At 51.2% G+C, this 22,861-nt stretch overlaps 1 protein-coding gene across 1 annotated transcript in view; it reads right to left on the reverse strand.

Moving 5' to 3' along the window:
• The window catches only part of satb1b (SATB homeobox 1b), a gene marked incomplete at its 3' end in the record, with an annotated part of 59,400 nt that overhangs the window by 27,209 nt on the left and 9,330 nt on the right, over positions 1 to 22,861 (reverse strand). Inside the window, exons 4-9 of the mRNA XM_084442480.1 lie at positions 17,967 to 18,078; positions 14,840 to 14,917; positions 11,615 to 12,102; positions 7,833 to 8,045; positions 1,557 to 1,628; positions 784 to 939 (exon numbers count right to left, since the gene is read on the reverse strand). Of these exons, the coding sequence (XP_084298606.1) occupies positions 784 to 939; positions 1,557 to 1,628; positions 7,833 to 8,045; positions 11,615 to 12,102; positions 14,840 to 14,917; positions 17,967 to 18,078 (1,119 nt within the window). The remainder of the gene's footprint in view (positions 1 to 783; positions 940 to 1,556; positions 1,629 to 7,832; positions 8,046 to 11,614; positions 12,103 to 14,839; positions 14,918 to 17,966; positions 18,079 to 22,861) is intronic.

Raw genomic sequence — 22,861 nt, forward strand, 5'->3', positions numbered from 1 at the left:
TCAGACTGGGTCAGAACACTTGACAAGTGATTCCAAGTGAATCGATCATTGCTTACCATCATTGCTTGGAGCAAGGCGCTTAACTCCAACACTAGCTCCTAATTGTAAGTGGCATTGGTGCTAAATGACTAAAATGTCTTTCTACGTGGGTACCTCCTCCACACTGGTCAAAGAGTGAATCTCCTGTCGATGTGCAGGTGGCAAAGTCTCCTTGTATGTCCTGAACTGTAGGTGGATTTGTGTCTGAACCAAAGCTGCTTCTCACGAGTCCAGATGAAGGGGCGGTCTGTGGTTCTGGTGGTGCTGTGCGGGTCTGTGGTTCTGGTGGTGCTGTGTGGGTGTGTTCTGTGGTCTGTGGTTCTGCGGTCTGTGGTTCTGGTGGTGCTGTCGGGTGTGTTATGTGGTCTGTGGTTCTGGTGGTGCTATGTGGGTGTGTTCTGCGGTCTGTAGTTCTGATGGTGCTGTGCGGGTGTGTTCTGTGGTTCTGCGGTCTGTGTTTCTGATGGTGCTGTGCGGGTGTGTTCTGTGGTTCTGCGGTCTGTGGTTCTGGTGGTGCTATGTGGGTGTGTTCTGCAGTCTGTGGTTCTGATGGTGCTGTGCGGGTGTGTTCTGTGGTTCTGCGGTCTGTGGTTCTGATGGTGCTGTGTGGGTGTGTTCTGCGGTCTGTGGTTCTGCGTTCTGTGGTTCTGATGGTGCTGTGCGAGTGTGTTCTGTGGTTCTGCAGTCTGTGGTTCTGATGGTGCTGTGCGGGTGTGTTCTGTGCTGTGCGGGCCGGTTCTGTACCTGGCTTTTGGAGGCCGCCACCTTGGCGAACAGCGCCTGGGACACCTTGGCCCGCTTCATCTCTTGCTGGATCTCATCGTAGATGGAGGAGTTGATGTTGAGGATGCAGCTCTCAGTCTTCCCATTCCACTCACTGGGGTGGGGCGGGGGCTTCACCTTGGGGGAGAGGGCAGGAGGGGCAGGTTAGGAGCTAGGAAAGGAGTCAGATTAGGTGCTGGGAAAGGCTATCAGGTTAGGAGGTAGGAAAGGATGAAGCACTCCATATTACAGTGGCATAGCAGCCAGGTTGCTTTGTGTGGGTTTTGTGTTCTTACTACATATTGGTCTTCACTGAAACCTAACTTGACTTGAAACACGCTCTCTAAAGATGAGTTTAGTTTTCTTTTTCTCTTCGGTCACAAATGCATCTCCCCCCAAAAACAAACAAACAGGAGAGCCACATGTATATGATGCATGAGCATGGCTAGAGTGTGATAAAGCAGGGTTAGTGTAATAAAGCAGGGCTATAGTGTAATAAAGCAGGGTTAGAGTGTAATAAAGCAGGGCCAGAGTGTAATAAAGCAGAGTTAGTGTAATAAAGCAGGGCTAGAGTGTAATAAAGCAGGGCCAGAGTGTAATAAAGCAGGGCCAGAGTGTAATAAAGCAGGGCCAGAGTGTAATAAAGCAGAGTGTAATAAAACAGAGTTAAGAGTGTAATAAAGCAGGGTTAGAGTGTAATAAAGCAGGGCTATAGTGTGTGTTGTGGAGGCAGGAGGAGTGGCGTGTTTGCTCACCGGAGAGATGCCCACAGGGATTCTGGGGTTCCAGTCCTCGGGTCTGACGCTGTTACAGTCTTCTCTCCTGGGCTGGGGGGCGGGGGGGGGGGGCAGGGGGACAGGGATGTTTATTCAGGCTGGCAGGGACAAAGGGGATTCAGCACATGCACACACACACACTGTAACAACACACACATGTGCCACACTGTAACAACACACACAGATGTGCGTGCGCATACAGACAGGAAGGAAACCACATCCACCCACATCCATCCACAAACTGTTTGTGTAGGTTTTTGGCTGAGGTAGTTTGTGTTGTCTGTGCCCCTGGGCTAGCTAGATAGGTTAAGCTAGTGATTCAAATCAAGAAGCTGTAATTCACTTTGTTGTCTCATTTAGATGAGCCCTTCCAAAAAACATGTATATCACCCTGTTTACGTAACCTTAGACTCACGAGTCAGTCTCTAAACACAGCGAGACTAACGTAACCGCAACAGTTACAAACTTACAAATAACACCCCCCCCCCACCCCAAAAGTACCATTTTAAAGACATATATTCAAATGTTTGTCTAGACATCTAAAGAGAGCTTGTTTGTGGTTTTGAAAAAGATAATCCCCACATTTTGTGGCGTCGTGGAAGGGCATGGCGTTACTCCATGTGTCAAACAGTGGTTTTACGATGCTGAACGTGAGGCGGGGCCTCGGGGTCTGGCTGATTGTTGAGGCCGGGACGACAGGACGAGGGGACGACAGGACGAGGGGACGACAGGACGAGGGGACGAGGGGTCGACAGGACGAGGGGACGACAGGTCGACAGGTCGACAGGACGAGGGGACGACGGGACGTGCAACAACTGGTGCTGCTGTGGAGCCCTGTCAGGAACATTCCTCCACATCTGCTTCTGCCAGCACTACGAAGCCAGGCCACGCCCCCCAGGCCACGCCCCCTGGCCACGCCCCCTGCCTGCTGCAGCCTGGTCTAGACAGCGTTCCCGGGGGAATGGGAGAGACACAGGGGAGAACACAGTCCCATGCTGGGATAGGTGTGGCTAGCATATGCCTGGATTGAAATACAGTGCTACTTGAAATCTTTTAAGTTACTTTGAAGGATTTGTCTGGAGAGCCAGGAGAGTGGGGTTTGCAGAAGGGCTCTATTGGGCCAGATCAAAACAAATAATCAAGCAGGGATGAGTCATTGAAATAATTTATCTTGCACTCGCTGTCAGATGAAAGCCAAATCTCCAAATCGGCAATTTTTCAGAATGTTGAAAAGAACATTTCTATTTCTATGTTTTTATTTATGTATGTATGTATTTATTTATTTATTCATTTATTTATTTTTTTACATAAAATCACATGCTGAGCTGTTTAGAACACATGTAATAGGTCCGAGGGCTGGGAGCTGTTTTTATCTGACTGCAACATTCTGCTCTTAGTCACTTGTTTAGAAAGGAGATGCACTTGTGAGTTCTGGTGAGTAATAGCACACTGACTACCTACGTTACAGGTACATGCAATTATTGTAGGTCGCTTTGGATAAAAGTGTCTGATAAATGATTGCAATGTAATGTCATTTTAAATAGTATTTAGATGTACTAATATTCAAATAGTATTTTCATGCTAACAGAAGTGTGTGATAACAAAAATGAATTAAAGCTGCTACGCAGCGATGAGGCAGGGCCAGGCAATTTCCGACAAATTTAGGAGCAATAAGCGAGAGAATAGGAAGACAACAAGAAAGTTGACATTCCAATGTTCATTTTGTACATTCGTATCGTATCGTAAAACATTTGTAAAACATTTTGATGCATTGTAAACTCGATTTTGATAATTCAACAATCGGGTCAATGAGTTTGTGAATTACAGTCTGAAGATCCAGTGTAGCAAGTTTGGTGTTAATTGATTGAAAAATTGTTAATTGTTGAAAATTGAACATTAACTTCAGGAGCCGTGTACTCAGTCAGTTGCCAATCAATCGATTTAGTCATTGTAATCCTCAGCGGGGGTTGGGTAGGGTTGCCAACAGCGATGTCTCCGATTCGTGGAGCTTGCGTTGGATTGTGGGTAATGTAGTTCTCTCTGTATGAAGTGTTGGTTTCAGAGGACAGAATTAAACTTTTTTTTTTTAATTCAATTTTTGAGATAAAATTCTGAAAAAAATCACACTACATCTTGGATATGTGGCCAATGTTGTCACTTTTTATGATGATCAGACATTGATTTGGCGAGAATTAATAGGAACTGTATACAGAACTGTTTACAGTAAAACTTTTTGATGTGCTGTGGGCTCAATTTTTCATATTTCAAAAATCTGTGAGGATCATTTGGTGAGGACAGTCTGAAGATACAGTATATCCATTTTTGTGTCAATTGAACAAAAAATGTGGGAGGATATAGGTTTGATAGGTTTAACAGTTTATGAAAAAATCAGAATGATGGACTTCAAAATTCCTGCAAGGTCAGAGCGTATGAAAGTTTTGTCTCACTTGGGACTACATTGACATGGTGGTTTTACAGTGATAGCACCTATGGCTGATTTGTTATGATTTTTTAAAGTTTTAAACATTAGACTGTTGCTGTAGCGCCACCTTCAGATTTATTGACCTACAATGCAGGAAAGTTTGGTGATTTTTTGTTTACGGGAAGTCAGACTTCAGTGGAAGATGGAGAATAATAATAATAATAATAGTAATAATAATAATAATAATATAGGCAAATACAATAGGGTTCCGGCAGCTACGCTGCCTGGCCCCTAATAAAAGAGCCAAGCAGATTTATCTGTTGACCAATGAAGGACTTGTGGCAGGCTTTAATTATCTTTATCAAAATTATATTTTTGTTTGTTTTTAGGGGCTGCTGCCAGTCCTTCGGGAGAGGACTATTCTGTTTGCTTTTCAAATGTTATTTGGCAATCTTGAAGGTCTGTCATTTTTGCCACTATCAAAATCAAGATCCAAAAATGATACCAAAAAGAATTGTAGATGTAACTTGGCTATACAGTCTCTGTCCTGCGCTGCTTGTCCCAGTGACACACCACTGTAATATAATCCCACCTCTGACACCAGGCTGTCCCTCAGGAATGCCACTAATGTGATGATTTGACTCAGATAGAGGTGTATGAGCCTTCTGATCCACACAGAGAAGTAAACACATTACAGCATCAACAGCAGGACGCCTGATAGCACCACTTGGGCCGCTTCAATGAACCGTCGTACAAAGGTCCTCTCTCTCTCTCTCCACCTTTTTCTCTCTCTCCCTCGCGCTAACTCTCTCTCTCTCGCGCGCGCTAACTCTCTCTCTCTCTCTCTCGCGCTAACTCTCTCTGGCTCTCTGTGTGTCTCTGTCTTTCTCTCTCTGTCTGTTCTCAAAGCGCCTGTGTTGCAGGGATGAGCGCTGAGCTCCAGTGCAGCTGAACCCGTCCTCCTGGTTCACTGGCCAGCTCAGAGTCCCACTCCCTTCGCGGCCACTTCCACACCGCTGTTAAAGGAGCCGCCGTGTTTGGCCATGGGTGGGCTGAGAGGTCATCCATCTTCCTAGCGCACTCCCTCTCTCTCTAACTACATCTCTCTCTCCCTCTCTGCTCTCTCACACACACTCCATCTCTCTCTGCTCTCCCTCTCGCTCCCTCTTTGCTCTCTCTCACACACACTCACTCCATCTCTCTCCCTCTCTCTCTCACACACTCCATCTCTCTCTCCCTCTTTGCTCTCTCTCACACACTCTCTCTCTCTCTCTCACACACACCCTCCATCTCCCTCTCTCCTAAAAGAAGCCGTCTCTGAATAGAGGAGCCCTTTGACCCCTCCTTCCCTGACACCTCTACCGCTCTTCAAATAGGCAACATACCTCTGAAACAGAACCCTGCCCTGTTCTTAAACAGAACCCTGCGATGTTCTCAAACAGAACCCTGTGATGTTCTCAAACAGAAACCTGCAATGTTCTCAAACAGAACCCTGCGATGTTCTCAAACAGAACCCTGTGATGTGTGCGTTCCTGAGAGAGAGAGAGAGTGAATGAAGGCCTGACTGACAGACTCAAGTTGAGTGTTGAGGGCCTGACAGACTCAGGTTGAGTGTTGAGGGCCTGACTGACACACTCAGGTTGAGTGATGTCACTGAGCCAGTCCTGTTTCCAGGAGTCGGGGAGCAATAGAGACACCTAATGTGCAATAATGAAAGGTCAAAATTAGCACCTAAAATGAGCTCTCATCTGGGGGGGGGTGTACCTGTGTAAGTGTGTTTGTGTGTGTACCTGTGTAAGTGTGTGAGTGTGTGTGTGTACCTGTGTAAGTGTGTGTGTGTGTGTGTGTGTGTGTGAATGTATGTGCGTGTACCTGTGTGTGTGTGTGTGTACGTGTGTACCTGTGCTTGTGTGTGTGTGTACCTGTGTGTGTGTCTGTGTGTGTATGCGTGAGTGTGTACCAGTGTGTGTGTACCTGTGTGTGTGTGTGTACCTGTGCTTGTGTGTGAGTGTGTACCTGTGTGTGTGTCAGGGAGACCAGTCTGTCTGTGGCAACAGCAGGGGGATATCACTGCTTTGTGTTGCTGGCAAGGTTTTGGCCAAGGTGATGCTGCAGAGGCTCATCAACACATCACTGAGGAAATGCTACCTGAGTCACAGTGCGGGTTCAGGAAGAACAGGAGTACGGTCGATATGATATTTACAACACGGAAACTTCAGGAGAAGTGCCGGGAACAACACCAAGACCTCTTTTATCGACTTCTCCAAGGCCTTTGATACAGTGAACAGGGAGCTCCTATGGAGTGTGCTCACTAAGTTTGGCTGCCCAGCCAAATTTGTCCACGATGGGAAGATGGCCTGTGTGACCTTTGGAGGACAAGAGTTGGCACCTTTCCCTGTTTGTACAGGGGTAAGACAAGGGTGCGTGCTGGCACCTGTGCTCTTCAACGTCTTCCTCTTATGTGTTACCCAGCTTCTCCACAAGGAGCTTGAGTCTAGCAGTGGTGTTGCAGTGGATTTTAGACTGGACGGAAACCTCTTCAACATCAGGAGGCTACAAGCGACTACTAAACTGTCCAGAGGGCGGGTCCTTGAGCTGCAGTATGCGGATGACTGTGCTCTTGTGGCTCACTCTCCACAGGACCTCCAGGCCATCCTTACTGTGGTTGTTAAGAGCCTACAGCAGGATGGGTCTGTCTGTCAACACCACCAAGACAGTGGTCTGCCAGTGGAGTTCCAGTACCCCACACACCCTGCCTGCTTTCACCATAGACCACAAGCCACTAACAATAACTCCATCCTTCAAGTACCTGGGCAGTATCCTGTCTGAAGACTGCAGCATTGACAGCAAGATCCAAAACTGGATCAAACAGGCATCAACTGCCTTCGGGAGACTACGGCGCCGGGTCTTCAAGAACAACAACCTCCCCCTGCACACCAAAGTTGCTGTCTACCAGGCTGTCACCCTCCTCTACAGCTGTGAAGCATGGACCACATACAGCCGTCACATCAAGTCCATGGAGCACTTCCATGCCAGATGCCTACAGCGCATCCTGGGCGTCACCTGGCGTGATCGTGTGCCTCATACTGAAATACTCGCAAAGACCAACTGCAGGAGTATCGAGGCCATGATCACCCAGCACCAACTGCGATGGCTTGGACATGTGATCCGGATGCCCCAGGACTGACTGCCCCGCAGAGTGCTGTATGGCCAGTTACACCATGGCCAGCGCTTAGCAGGAGGGCCGAAACAGAGGTACAAGGACCAGCTGAAGACCTCGTTAAGGAAATGCAACATCAGGCCTGAGGACCTTGAGGCTGCTGCTGCTGTCAGCAGCAACACTGCTGACCGTGACACACCCATGACTGCCAGTACAACTGCCCCCAGCACAACTTACACATGTCCCACCTGCAATAGAACATGTGGCTCCAGGATTGGACTCTTTAGCCACCAAAGAGCTCACCGTTAAGGACATAAGTTGACGTCATCGTCGGATTCGATGGACAACCATAAGCAAGTAAGTGCGTGTGTACCTGTGTGTGTATGTGTACCTGTGTGTGTGTGCGCGTGTGTGTGTGTGTGTACTTGTGTGTGTGTGTGTGTGTGCGTGAGTGTGTGTGTACCTGTGTGTGTGTGTGTGTGTGAGTGAGTGTGAGAGAGAGAGAGTGTGTGTGTGCGTGCGTGAGTGAGTATGTGTGAGTGTGTGTGTGTGCGTGAGTGAGTATGTGTGAGTGTGAGTGTGAGTGTGTGCGTGTGAGTGTGTGTGCGTGTGCGTGCGTGCGTGCGTGAGTATGTGTGAGTGTGTGTGTGTGCGCGCGTGTGTGTGTGCGCACCTGTGCGGGCCGGCTGGGCGGCGTGCTGATGAGGGGGGCGGGGCCCATGGCGGAGGCGGCGGTCAGGCTCCTCTCCCTCTCGTCCTGGTAGATGCGGTCGCGCTCTGCCTCCGGCAGCTGCAGGAAGTTCTGCATGGCCCGCAGGTTGACCAGCAGGGACTGGGACGCAGTCTTAGGGTCCTCCTCCTTACGCAAGATTTCCGACAGCAGACCCTGAGAGAGAGAGAGAGAGGGAGAGAGAGAGAGAGAGAAAGAGAGAGAGAGAGAAAGAGAGAGAGAGAGAGGGAGAGAGAGGGAGAGAGAGGGAGAGAGAGGGAGAGAGAGAGAACAAAGGGTAGAGACGCTGATTGAGAGAGAATACAGAGAGAGAAAGAAAGAGAGAAGGAGACCTCATTTTGTAATTGCAGTCGCACCCCTCCAGTATGAAACTTGCATATATATCATAAATATGTAACATATATATCATATCATGTGAATGAATGCCAAACGGGAGCGTTCAGTGGAATATTACCGTGGAAAGCTAAGCATATCCATTCACATCGGAAACACATTCCTGTTTCTATTCCAATTCCACTCATGTCTGTTCCACTCCTACTGTATCTCTACTGTACTGAGTTTTTACTCCTTTCATGTACTCACTGGGAATCTCCTGACATACAGTAGACAGTAGCAATCAGTGTGTCCTCTGTTGAGTTTTCTATAGCAGTGAATTCCATCATTATGCGAGGTTTCACTGACTGCTCTGACTGCATTCTGGGTAATGTGTGATTGAGGCCGTTCATCAGTGGTTGGATGCACACTGTGCCCCATCAGCCAGCTCTCTTCTATCAATAGGTGTGATTAGGCTCTGAATGAGAACATCTCACTCCAGCTTTTCTGAAGAGCTACAGTCCTCTGGGAGAAGAGGTGGCGCAGAAACAGCCACTAAATGTTTGATGGTAGTTAGTTTGATTGTAGGTTAGTTTAATGGTAGTTTGTGTGATGGTAGTTAGTTTGATGATAGTTAGTGTGATAGTAGTTAGTTTGATGGTAGTTAGTGTGATAGTAGTTAGTTTGATGGTAGTTAGTTTGATGATAGTGTGATGGTAGTTAGTGTGATGGTAGTTAGTGTGATGATAGTGTGATAGTAGTTAGTTTGATGGTAATTAGTGTGATAGTAGTTAGTGTGATGGTAGTTAGTGTGATGGTAGTTAGTTTGATGATAATGTGATAGCAGTTTGATGGTAGGTAGTTAGTGTGATGATAGTGTGATAGTAGTTAGTTTGATAGTAGTTAGTGTGATGGTAGTTAGTTTGATTGTAGGTAGTTAGTGTGATGGTAGTTAGTTTGATTGTAGGTAGTTAGTGTGATGGTAGTAAGTTGTATAGCAGTTAGTTTGATGGTAGGTAGTTAGTGTGATGGTAGTTAGTTTGATGGTAGGTAGTTAGTGTGATGGTAGTTAGTTTGATGGTAGTTAGTGTGATGGTAGTTAGTTAGTGTGATGGTAGTGAGTGTGATGGTAGTTAGTGTGATGGTAGTTAGTGTGCTCGTAGTCAGTGTGATGGTAGTCAGTGTGATGGTAGTCAGTGTGATGGTAGTTAGTTTGATGGTAGTTGGTGTGATGGTAGTTAGTGTGATGGTAGTCAGTGTGAGTGTGATGGTAGTCAGTGTGATGGTAGTTAGTTTGATGGTAGGTAGTTAGTGTGACGGTAGTTAAGTGTGATGGTAGTCAGTGTGATGGTAGTCAGTGTGATGGTAGGTAGTTAGTGTAATGGTAGTCAGTGTGATGGTAGTTAGTGTGATGGTAGTTAGTGTAATGGTAGTCAGTGTGATGGTAGTCAGTGTGATGGTAGTTAGTGTGATGGTAGTTAGTGTGATGGTAGTTAGTGTGATGGTAGTTAGTTTGACGGTAGGTAGTTGATAGGCGTCGATATCTGCCTGAAACCATGTGAAGTACGGCTGTAAAAGCCAGGTGTGTGTAAACAAATACAGACATGAAACCTGTGTTATGCCATGTTATGCTCTGAGACTGAGGAGGAGATTGTGTGTGTGTGCGCGTGTGTCTGAGTGTGTGCGTGTGCTTCAGCATGTATGCTTATCATCCCTAGTCATCATTCTTTCCATCTATCTCCCTAGTCAATCTGCTGGCTCTCTCTCTCAAAAAAAAAAAAAAAGGGCCACAAAGGATGCCCAAAAGCCACCCATTCACCCACCCACCCACCCACCCACCCACCCACACACACACACACACACACACACACACACACACACACACACACACACACACACACACACACAGCCTCTTCCTCGCCCGTCCCCCCCCCCCTCCCCCTCCTGACGCATGCCCCTTAGTGTCGCCACCCCTTTTGTTAACACGATTCAACTGACAGAGCATCTGACTACTGATCGGCAGGTCGCTGGTTCAACACCGGGCCAGGCCACTAGACACCTATCGTTGTGCCATAGAGCAAGGCACTTCACCCCTGCACTTGCTCAAGACATTGTGAGCTGCTTTGGATAAAAGCGTCTGCTAAATGACCAAATTGTAAAAGCATACAGTAAATGAAACTAGGTGGTCTCTCCAAAGACACGTCATTAACTCCTATCAGCCAGAGATGAGGGGGCAGAGAGAAGCTCTGTCTGGGGCTAAACACTACTCTTTTTTAGGGAGAGAGAGGGAAGGGGAGAGGGAGGGAGGGAGGGAGGGAGAGAGGGCAGCACAAACCGATTCCAATAGATTTGTATCTGCACGTTGGCGTAACGACTTCAAAGGCATTGTAGGATTAATGAGTTCTGTTAACACCTCCCCCTCCAAAATATGCAGAACGTCTTTAAAAAGACGTTATCTGCACAGGAAATCACGTGTTTTTGAGGGGGAGGGGCGGGTGAAGATGTCTTGTCCCGGCCTGCTTCTTTGATCTGGAGGGGGGGGGGGGTGATCTGGAGGGTTGCCAGGTGTGGTGTGTGTTTTGTTGTCCTCCCCCACTGGTGCTGTACTGTAGTTAAGGGGTTAAGAAATACTACTGAGACGATAGGAATGACGCCTGACAGGAATGTTGGGATGACAAGTTGGGACACAAGTTTATGTGGCCGTGTGTGACAGACCTGTGTCAGAGTACGAGAGGAGAAAGGGGAGTGGCTAGTGTTAGTGTGTGTTTACCTGCTTGTGTGGGGTTAGGGGTAGTAGGGTTAGTAGGGTTAGGGTTAGTAGGGTTGGGGTTAGTAGGGTTGGGGTTAGTAGGGTTGGGGTTAGTAGGGTTGGGGTCAGGAGGGTTAGTAGGGTTGGGGTTAGTAGGGTTAGGGTTAGTAGGGTTAGGATTAGTAGGGTTGGGGTTAGTAGTTTTAGGGTTAGTATGGTTAGGATTATTAGGGTTGGGGTTAGTAGGGTTGGGGCTAGTAGGGTTTGGGTTAGTAGGGTTGGGGCTAGTAGCGTTGGGGTTAGTAGGGTTGGGGCTAGTAGGGTTGGGGCTAGTAGGGTTGGGGCTGGTAGGGTTGGGGCTGGTAGGGTTGGGGCTGGTAGGGTTGGGGCTAGTCGGGTTGGGGCTAGTCGGGTTGGGGCTAGTCGGGTTGGGGTTAGTCGGGTTGGGGTTAGTAGGGTTGGGGTTAGTAGGGTTGGGGCTAGTAGGGTTGGGGCTAGTAGGGTTGGGGCTAGTAGGGTTGGGGCTGGTAGGGTTGGGGCTGGTAGGGTTGGGGCTGGTAGGGTTGGGGCTGGTAGGGTTGGGGTTGGTAGGGTTGGGGTTAGTAGGGTTGGGGTTAGTAGGGTTGGGGCTAGTAGGGTTGGGGTTGGTAGGGTTCTCTCTCACCTGCGTCCTGTTGAAGGCCACGCGGGCGAACACGGCCTGTGAGATGCCCGCCCTCTTCAGCTCGTCCCTGACCCACTGGTAGATCTCGGAGGATACCTCGGTGCTGGAGGTCACCTGCGCCTCCAGGGGCTTGGCCAGGGCGCTGCGGTTGACCGGCGGGTGGTTGAGGTACTGCTGGGACAGCGACTGCTGCGCGAGCAGCCGGTTGACGGCGTACTGCTGGTTGAGGATCTGCGCCATGACCAGCTGCTGGTTGACCAGCTGGGGGCTGATGGGTGTGGAGACCAGGCCGGGGTGGTGCAGGCCGGGGAGCTGGGGGGGCTGGCGGGTCCCTGACTGGCCCCCGCCGTGGGGGGGCGGAGGGGGGGCCGGGGAGGAGGCGGGCTGCTCCGCCGTGCTGCCGGGGATGGGCTGCTGGGAGAAGCTCAGGTGGTTGTGGTTGTGGTTGGAGCCGGGAGGGGAGAGGTCCGAGAGGCTGTCCATCTCAGCTGGGGGGCGAAGGGGAGGGTGGGGGGGCAGGGAACAATGAGAGAGGGGGAGAGGACAGGGAGTATCAGAGGTAAAATCACTCACTTTTGTAGCCTGACAGTTTAGCATTCAGATTCACTGTTCCCAAACCTGCTGTCCGTTAGCACGTACCTACAGGGTTGAAACTGTCTCCAGTTACACAAACAACCCAAACGTCACTCCGGGAGGATACGAGCCTCTAAACACTAGGAGTGACAAAGGCACAACTCTGCCTGGCACTGGCTGTGCTGGCTCAGACCCGTCGCTTGCCTGTGTAAAAAGCGTCCAGCCGGGAGGCCCAGGACACAGGCCTCAGCGTTGAGAACCCGTCGCCTCCCACAGACAAGCCAGCGTCAGAAATCAGTTTAGAACGTCCGTGGACCAATCATGTGAGCTATTAACAAGCCTGGAGTGTCCAGCAGGGGTGTGTGTGTGTGTGTGTGTGTGTGTTAATGTATACACACAAGAGTGCTTGATAGTCCTGAAGCACTCTTTATGTCCTTAATTCTAAAACAAGGTATGCCAGCTAGCCAATAGTAGAGGTTTAGGTCAGGGCTGGGAGAGACAGAGCGGGGCTGTGGGACGGCAGGGGCCCAGACCAGACCAGACCTCTGGACCAGCCAGACAGCCAGGCTAAGACGAGGCCTCTGGACCAGCCAGACAGCCAGGCTCAGACGAGGCCTCTGGACCAGCCAGACAGCCAGGCTCAGACGAGGCCTCTGGACCAGCCAGACAGCCAGGCTCAGACCAGACCTCTGGACCAGCCAGACAGCCAGGCTCAGACGAGGCCTCTGGACCAGCCAGCCAGCCAGGCTCAGACGAGGCCTCTGGACCAGCCAGACAGCCAGGCTCAGACGAGGCCTCTGGACCAGCCAGACAGCCAGGCTCAGACGAGGCCTCTTGACCAGCCAGACAGCCAGGCTCAGACGAGGCCTCTGGACCAGCCAGACAGCCAGGCTCTCCGGGGGAATGAAAGCACGGCTTCAGAGCGCTCCGCTTCTATTTGTGTCTCTCCTTTCGGGGAATCTATAAGTCCCTAATAGCAGCCTCGGAGTGTTTGGGGCTCAGTTTAAATGATACGTCCCTGAATGAAAACAATGGTGTGAGAATCTAGAGGAGGATTTGGAACGGTAGACCAGAGCTGCCGTTTTCTCTCTTAGAAAAAGAGTTCAAATGCATTTGATATTCCCCTGCGCTGAACCAAGAGAACGCTCTCTTACACCGCTCATAAAGACGGAGAACATCGGAGAACGTTCACACCTACACACGGCTGCCTCCGCAAGAAAGACACAGGGATTCTGAAAGGCACAACCGCTGTTAAGAGGGAAACATGTCCAAGAGGCGGAATATTTCAGCGAGACATAAAAGATTAAGTATGTGGAAGATCTCCAAAAATACCCGCAATACCCGTAATAGTCATAAGTGTAGCTGTGTGTTTCTGAACTCCTGGCGAACACAAAACGGCAGAGGAAGACAGCTCTATTCAGTATCTGCCGAAACAAATGATTCAGGGGGAAAAAAACTAACTTGGTAATAATCCCATTTTTCCCATAATCCCCAGCGTTCCGTGGCTGTGATGCTATGGTGCCTTTTCACTCCTGTGTGTGTGTGTGTGTGTGTGTGTGTGCGCGCGTGCGTGCGCACCCACACACACACACACTGCTGGGGGGCATGTTTGCAAATACACACGCACACACACACACAGCATTTCCATGCAAATTGAAAAAAGGGGGTGACAGAACAGCATGGCAGGCCCTGGAGTCTGGTGTGGAATCAAGCCACAAAAGATCCCTGGATTATAAAACACAATGAGAACGCAGGGATGTGGGCAGAGAGAGAGAGAGGCAGAGAGAGAGAGGCAGAGAGAGAGAGGTAGAGAGAGAGAGAGGGAGAGAGAGAGAGAGGCAGAGAGAGAGAGAGAGAGAGAATGAGAGAGGGAGTGGGAGAGAGAGAGGGACAGATAGAGGTGGGACTACTGGGCCTCGGGAGTAGCCATGCTGACAGCCTGCAGGTTTGGTGACTCCCTCCCCCTCTCTACCTCTCCCCCTCTCCCCTTCTCCCTCTCTCTACCTCTCCCCCCTCTCCCCCTCTCTACCTTTCCCCCTCTCCCTCTCTCCTCCTCGCCCCCTTTCTACCTTTCCCCCTCTCCTCCTCTCTACCTTTCCCCCTCTCTCCTCCTCTACCTATCCCCCTCTCCCCCTCTCTACCTTTCCCCCTCTCCTCCTCTCTACCTCTCCACCTCTCTCTCCCTCTCTCCACCTTTCCCCCTCTCTCTCCCCCCCTCTCCTCCTCTCTACCTCTCTACCTTTCCCCCTCTCTACCTCTCCCTCTCCTCCTCTCCCCCTCTCTACCTCTCCCCCTCTTCCCCTCTCCTCCTCTTCCCCTCTCTACCTCTCCCTCTCCTCTCCCCGGCTCTTAACTAGTGAGTGTTTGTCATCGTCTGCGCCGCGCGGAGCCAGAGTGTGTGTGATCATGGGAGGTGAGCGGTCTCTAGGGCTGTGTGTTATCATGGGAGGTGAGCGGTCTCTAGGGCTGTGTGTTATCATGGGAGGTGAGCGGTCTCTAGGGCTGGTGACGGCCAGCGCCATGGTCATCCATGAGACTCCTCCCCCTCATGAATATTGAAGTTGAGAGTGTCGCCGCCAGCAACGGACCGGTGCCTCGGAGGGGTGTTTGTGTGTGTGTGTGTGTGTGCCCATAGATGGTAAGACGACGTACCTAGTGTGTTGGCACGTGGGCTGTCGTGGAGGACACAGGTCCCCAAGTAGCCCTCTAGCTGGGAGGGTTGGCGCATGCCTGCGTGGGCACACAGAAACATGCACATGCACACACGCACACACGCACACACAGATAGGACAAGACATGGAACGAGAGAGAGAGACAGAGAGAGAGAGAGAGAGAGAGAGAGAGACAGAGAGAGAGAGAGGGTTAAGGTTGTGGTCGATCGTCCAGGGCAAGAGAGAGGAGGGGGGAGTTGCTCCTGGCTGCTGTGCTCTCCACTCCACAGATAAACATCAACATCACATTCTAAACACAAGTCTAAATGTGTAGTCCTGACAGACACCTTCTAGAGGTTCCGGAAAAGCCTCAGCACACATGTCAATGTCCACAGCATGGGTGTACGCACACAAGAGGTATGCAACCTGCGGTGGGCACATAGTATGTGTACAGGGCAATGAAACACCCCCTCTCCACACCCCCTTCCTACACCCCCTCCCGACCACTGGTTGCCCCGTCACTGCGGTCGATGGACACGGTCACGGCTCGTCTCTGTCGTCATGACAGCAGAGTCTCTTATTTCGCCGCAGCCTCAAAACTCACCTCTTCAAGAAGTACTACGACTATCCTCCCTCTCCCCTGGCTGCTCCTGCCCTCCTCCTCCAGCACTATCCTCCCTCTCCCCTGGCTGCTCCTGCCCTCCTCCTCCAGCACTATCCTCCCTCTCCCCTGGCTGCTCCTGCCCTCCTCCTCCAACACTATCCTCCCTCTCCCCTGGCTGCTCCTGCCCTTCTCCTCCAACACTATCCTCCCTCTGCTCTGGCTGCTCCTGCCCTACTCCTCCAGCACTATCCTCCCTCTCCTCTGGCTGCTCCTACACTCCTCCTCCAGCACTATCCTCCCTCTGGATGCTCCTCCTCCAGCACTATCCTCCCTCTCCCCTGGCTACTCCTGCCCTCCTCCTCCAGCACTATCCTCCCTCTCCCCTGGCTGCTCCTGCCCTCCTCCTCCAGCACTATCCTCCCTCTCCCCTGGCTGCTCCTGCCCTCCTCCTCCAACACTATCCTCCCTCTCCCCTGGCTGCTCCTGCCCTCCTCCTCCAACACTATCCTCCCTCTGCTCTGGCTGCTCCTGCCCTACTCCTCCAGCACTATCCTCCCTCTCCTCTGGCTGCTCCTGCCCTCCTCCTCCAACACTATCCTCCCTCTCCCCTGGCTGCTCCTGCCCTCCTCCTCCAACACTATCCTCCCTCTCCCCTGGCTGCTCCTGCCCTCCTCCTCCAACACTATCCTCCCTCTCTTCTGGCTGCTCCTGCCCTACTCCTCCAGCACTATCCTCCCTCTCCTCTGGCTGCTCCTGCCCTCCTCCTCCAGCACTATCCTCCCTCTCCCCTGGCTGCTCCTGCCCTCTTCCTCCAGCACTATCCTCCCTCTCCCCTGGCTACTCCTGCCCTCCTCCTCCAACACCATCCTCCCTCTCCCCTGGCTGCTCCTCCTCCAGCACTTTCCTCCCTCTGGCTGCTCCTACACTCCTCCTCCAGCACTATCCTCCCTCTGGATGCTTCTCCTCCAGCACTATCCTCCCTCTCCCCTGGCTGCTCCTGCCCTCCTCCTACAGCACTATCCTCCCTCTCCCCTGGCTGCTCCTGCCCTCCTCCTCCAGCACTATCCTCCCTCTCCCCTGGCTACTCCTGCCCTCCTCCTCCAACACTATCCTCCCTCTCCCCTGGCTGCTCCTCCTCCAGCACTATCCTCCCTCTGGCTGCTCCTACACTCCTCCAGCACTATCCTCCCTCTGGATGCTCCTCCTCCAGCACTATCCTCCCTCTCCCCTGGCTACTCCTGCCCTCCTCCTCCAACACTATCCTCCCTCTCCCCTGGCTGCTCCTGCCCTCCTCCTCCAGCACTATCCTCCCTCTCCCCTGGCTGCTCCTGCCCTCCTCCTCCAGCACTATCCTCCCTCTCCCCTGGCTGCTCCTGCCCTCCTCCTCCAACACTATCCTCCCTCTCCCCTGGCTGCTCCTGCCCTCCTCCCTCTCCTCTGGCTGCTCCAGCCCTACTCCTCCAGCACTATCCTCCCTCTCCTCTGGCTGCTCCTGCCCTCCTCCTCCAGCACTATCCTCCCTCTCCCCTGGCTGCTCCTGCCCTCCTCCTCCAGCACTATCCTCCCTCTCCCCTGGCTGCTCCTGCCCTCCTCCGCCAGCACTATCCTCCCTCTGGCTGCTCCTACACTCCTCCTCCAGCACTATCCTCCCTCTGGCTATCTGCACTCCTCCTTCAGCACTATCCTCCCTCTGCACTCCTCCTTCAGCACTAGATGATGCTCTTAGTCACTTGTTTAGAAAGGAGATGTACTTGTGAGTTCTGGCAAGTAGTAGCACACTGACTTCCTATATTAAATGCAATTATTATAAGTCGCCTCAGATAAAAGTGTCAGCTAAATGACTAATGTAATGTGTGCTATAATAGTATGATATGATCTGAACATAGTATATGAACACCTCCTGGTGTAATATCTTGACTGTCATCAGTTGATATAATATCTTCACTGTCATCAGTTGGCACTGGTTGGGTCAGAGGAAGGTGCCGTAGATGTGAAGCACAGATTGATAAAGTATGTTCTGTTTGACTTCACAAAAACAAATGTTAAAATATTACTGGTGTTGTATCTATCGTTCATGTGACAGTATGATGATTTCAAACTAGATGATGGTCAGTAAAATCCTCCATCTTGGAACCTGAGGAAACGGTCTCCGTCAGGCCTGTGATTGGCTGCACGACTTTAATTAATATTAGGGTGGAATATTAGAGTACATCTTGAATATTAGGGTGCATCTTGAATATTAGAGTACATCTTGAATATTAGAGTACATCTTGATGTTGATGTACTGTAATAGGCAATAACAGACTAAAGTAAATAAGTGAAAATGATACCTGGACAGCGACCCCGGAATGGACATCAGACGGTGAGATGAAAACGCATTTAGAGACCACAGGAAACACGGCAGGGGAGGATGTTGGAATGTTGATTGGGTGGTGTGACCAGACCAGCTGATTGGGTGATGTGACCAGACCAGCTGATTGGGTGGTGTGACCAGGGCAGTTTTGTGCTGCTCTGTTTTGCTTACCCATCATATCTTTTGTCTTCTTGAAATGTTTATACCAGCGTCCAAATTCCTGACACTTTGCCGCCGACACATTTGCATAGTAAGTGCTGTTCACAATGGAGGAAATCATACTCTGAAAGAGAGGGATGGATAAAGAGAGAGAGAGAGAGAGAGAGAGAGAGAGAGAGAGAGAGAGAGAGAGAGAGAGAGAAAAGGCCTTCAGGATTCACAATCTGATTCCGGAATGTAGGGACATACATTAAGGCATGTGAAACATACACTCATACTTTGTCTTTGTCAAAATTAATAAAACATTTCAGCAAACAAACAAGCTAGCAGAACACCATTTACAGTATAAAGTCATGCACAAATCTGGTCTCGTCTTCCGAATGTAAAACACAAACAAGACAGTCAAACAGAGAAAGGCCTGTCCCTTCATAACAAACGCCACAGAGTTAGAGGAAGTTTCCTGAAGGAAAATTATACATAAATTGTAAGTTTGACTTAATGACCAGCCTATTGACATGGGTGGTATCAGGCGGGGTAAACAGATAACCCGTACGCATGATATTTCTTCTGGTCTATTCAAATTCCACAATCTGTTAATGAATCCAGCTTGGAGAGTTGGGGGGGGTGAGCGCTGTGGAGAGACGTCCTGCCCTGGCGCTGGAGAAGCCTCTCTCTCTCCTCTAGAGACCCTGGCGCTGGAGAAGTCTCTCTCTCTCTCCTCTAGAGACCCTTGCGCTGGAGAAGCCTCTCTCTCTCTCCTCTAGAGACCCTGGCGCTGGAGAAGCCTCTCTCTCTCTCCTCTAGAGACCCTGGCGCTGGAGAAGTCTCTCTCTCTCCTCTAGAGACCCTGGCGCTGGAGAAGTCTCTCTCTCTCTCCTCTAGAGACCCTGGCGCTGGAGAAGTCTCTCTCTCTCTCCTCTAGAGACCCTGGCGCTGGAGAAGTCTCTCTCTCTCCTCTAGAGACCCTGGCGCTGGAGAAGTCTCTCTCTCTCTCCTCTAGAGACCCTTGCGCTGGAGAAGTCTCTCTCTCTCTCCTCTAGAGACCCTTGCGCTGGAGAAGTCTCTCTCTCTCTCCTCTAGAGACCCTTGTGCTAGAGAAGTCTCTCTCTCTCTCCTCTAGAGACCCTTGCGCTGGAGAAGTCTCTCTCTCTCTCCTCTAGAGACCCTTGCGCTGGAGAAGTCTCTCTCTCTCCTCTAGAGACCCTGGCGCTGGAGAAGTATCTCTCTCTCTCTCCTCTAGAGACCCTGGCGCTGGAGAAGTCTCTCTCTCTCTCCTCTAGAGACCCTTGCGCTGGAGAAGTCTCTCTCTCTCTCCTCTAGAGACCCTGGCGCTGGAGAAGTCTCTCTCTCCCTCCTCTAGAGACCCTTGCGCTGGAGAAGTCTCTCTCTCTCTCTTCTAGAGACCCTTGCGCTGGAGAAGTCTCTCTCTCTCTCCTCTAGAGACCCTTGCACTGGAGAAGTCTCTCTCTCTCTCTCTCTCCTCTAGAGACCCTTGCACTGGAGAAGTCTCTCTCTCTCTCCTCTAGAGACCCTTGCGCTGGAGAAGTCTCTCTCTCTCTCCTCTAGAGACCCTTGCGCTGGAGAAGTCTCTCTCTCTCCTCTAGAGACCCTGGCGCTGGAGAAGTATCTCTCTCTCTCTCCTCTAGAGACCCTTGCGCTGGAGAAGTCTCTCTCTCTCTCCTCTAGAGAGCTCTCCCTCACTAACGCACACAGCAAGGACACATTTCCTTTTTCATTCCAGTGAACGTTCTAACACCTTCAGGCCTCCAGGGCAGAATAGTGAACGTTCTAACACCTTCAGGCCTCCAGGGCAGAATAGTGAACGTTCTAACACCTTCAGGCCTCCAGGGCAGCATAGTGAACGTTCTAACACCTTCAGGCCTCCAGGGCAGCATAGTGAACGTTCTAACACCTTCAGGCCTCCAGGGCAGAATAGTGAACGTTCTAACACCTTCAGGCCTCCAGGGCAGAATAGTGGGAGGAGAATTGTTTTCAAAGATGAAAACCATCTGTTTTCAAATGACAGGTCTGTCGTCTCCACCGTTCCTTTAATATGAACGCTGTGAGGAACCTTCTGGCACAACAGCTCCTCAACGCCTCCAGTACACAACACCACAACACAACAGCTCCTCAACGCCTCCAGTACACAACAACACAACAGCTCCTCAACGCCTCCAGTACACAACACCACAACACAACAGCTCCTCAACGCCTCCAGTACACAACACAACAGCTCCTCAACGCCTCCAGTACACAACACCACAACACAACAGCTCCTCAACGCCTCCAGTACACAACAACACAACAGCTCCTCAACGCCTCCAGTACACAACAACACAACACAATAACACAACAGCTCCTCAACGCCTCCAGCACACCAGCACACCAACACACAAGCACACCAACACACCAACACACAAAGCTGAACGCTGCTCCCTGCTCCTCTCAGCAGGAGCTGCAGGAGGAAAGGAGGGAGGAAGGGAGAACCTGAGTGTGAGGGTGGAGTGGACCAGACCGGCGTGCTTCTCCTGACCCCAGCAGAGCAGACCGGGCCGGGCTGGGCCGGGCCAGACCAGACCAGACAAGACCGGGCCGGGCCAGACCAGACCAGACCAGAGCCGAGCAGACCAGACACAGTCTACATCCAAACCAGCCACAGACATGGTAGGCCCAGGACTGGGAACCTCTCCACACACCGGCTCCATCCTGTATGCACCCAACACCCAAAACCACTACTACTGAAATCTCTGGGATCACTGGGCTCCCCAGACGTGGACTGGCGCTGTCCTGGGCGGAGCAGCCGGTACCGGGGGGGCGGGACATGTCTTCGGGCCTGTGTTGTGTTTACAGGACGAGGTCCCAGGGGGGCGGGGCGAGTCTTCTGCTCGGTGTGTTTACAGGACGAGGGCTCCGCCAGCGCCGAGGACGCTGCGCCATCCTTCACACAGATGCTGTAATAAACGCTGCTCATTAATCAGCCCTTCCCTCAATACATCACTCCTGCTCTCACAGGGGGCTTTGTGTGTGTGTGTGTGTGTGTGTGTGTTTGTGTATGCGTTTGTGTGTGTGTGTGTGTTTGTGTGTTGTGTGTGTGTATGCGTTTGTGTGTGTGTGGGGGTTGGTGTGCGTATGTGTATTTGTTTGTGTGTGTGTATGTGTGTGTGTGGTATGTGTGCGTATGAGTGTGTGTGTATGTGTGTGTGTGTGTGGAGTGTGTGTGGGTGTGGGGTGTGTGCGTGGTGTGTGTGTGTGTGTGTGTGCATGGTGTGTGTGTGTGTATGTGGTGTGCGCGTGTGTGTGCGTGTGTGTGCGTGCGTGGTGTGTGCATGTGCATGTATGTATGTGTGTGTGTGTGTGTGTGTGTGTGTGTGTGTGAGAGAGAGAGAGAGAGAGGCACCAGGATGCGTAGTCTCTCTGATAGGGATCTGCAGTGCGGGGTCTTATCTAGGTGCCCAGGATGAGGAGCTGCTATCAGCCCCAAACATCTCCACCACCACACACACACACACACACACACACACACACACACACACACACACACCACGCACGACAGAGGGCATGACACACACACACGTGTGTGGTAACAGCTTTTTTTTTCTGACAACATTTTTCCTCCCTCATTATGTCTCCTCTGTCCCTAATATCTAACACTCCTGCCTTAATTACAGCCACCTACAGGCGCCTACCCTTACACACACACACAAATTAGCCCCGCCCACCTCGCCTGTGACAGCCTCAGAGTAGCAGAGCCCCCTCAGAGATGGCATTCAATGGCCATTTGCTGCTATGCAACAGAACAGCTGCTGTGTCAGGCGGCCCGCCAGGGGAAGGGGGGTTGTAGGTTCGGGGGGGTCCTACATCGCCATAGTTTCGGAGGGGTTAAGCTGGTTCCCCGGTCGCTGAGCAGGGGTGTTGGGGAGCAGTCCGGTTCTAGAGCGGCTGGCGTGTCTGCTCAGGGTTCCACCTACAGACATCCATCTGACAACACTGGGAGTCCCTAACAATGAGCTCGCTCTCTCTCTCTCTCTCTCTCTCCCTCCCTCTCACTCTGCCAGTCTCTGTGGGGCATTTGTAGGCCAAACACACAAAGCCTGACTCCCCATCACAATAGAATGAAACTAAATGTTTGACAAGACCGAGGACAATAGCACCGTTTTTCAAGACCCCCCCACCCCCAACCCTTCTGAGCTGGAATTCTCCCTCTCTCTCTCCCTCCCCCTCTCCCTGCCTCTCTGATTCTCTGGCCCGTTAACCTTTTTTTCTTTCTCCCAGGATTATAATCCTGAGTATCAAGGAGACACTAATCCTATAAAAGGTGGCAATCATTAGTTCCCTCCTGACCTGCCCTTCTCACTGTCCCAGAAGCCCCTCTCCGTTACCCACAAGCCCTGGGGATTCAGAGAGCGGCAGCCTCATGCCTGTTGAATATCAAATCGCCCGGGGCAGTGATATCACAGTCAGAGTTAATTCAGTCAGGCAACACCCCTGACTCAACACCCCTGACTCAACAAATAAGTGTTCTCTGACTAAAAAGGTATGTATGTATGTATGTATCACAATTATGTGGAAATACAGGCACTGTATGAAGTTGGCGTTCGGTAGACTGTATTGCTCAGTGCAATGTTGAGTGTGTTGTAATACAGTTATAGACTTAATAGGTCTAGGTAACAAAATGTGAACTCGGTCTCTTATTCCCATTCCACCATCTTGGATCACGCCCCCTTCTCCTCTCGTGGGACCTAATGTCTGCTAGGTAGCCCGCTGCTACTAGCTAGCTACTGTACGCACTAGCTAGACCTAGGGGCGAATTCACTAAAGCAAATTGCGCCCGCTAATTGCACCATTATATTGCGCGTCAGTTGCGCCCGCTATGTGCTCCGTTTTAAAAACCTATTCACTAAAGACAT

Source organism: Borostomias antarcticus, assembly GCF_949987555.1.
Source record: "Borostomias antarcticus genome assembly, chromosome: 8".
In the NCBI taxonomy this organism is placed as follows: domain Eukaryota; kingdom Metazoa; phylum Chordata; class Actinopteri; order Stomiiformes; family Stomiidae; genus Borostomias; species Borostomias antarcticus.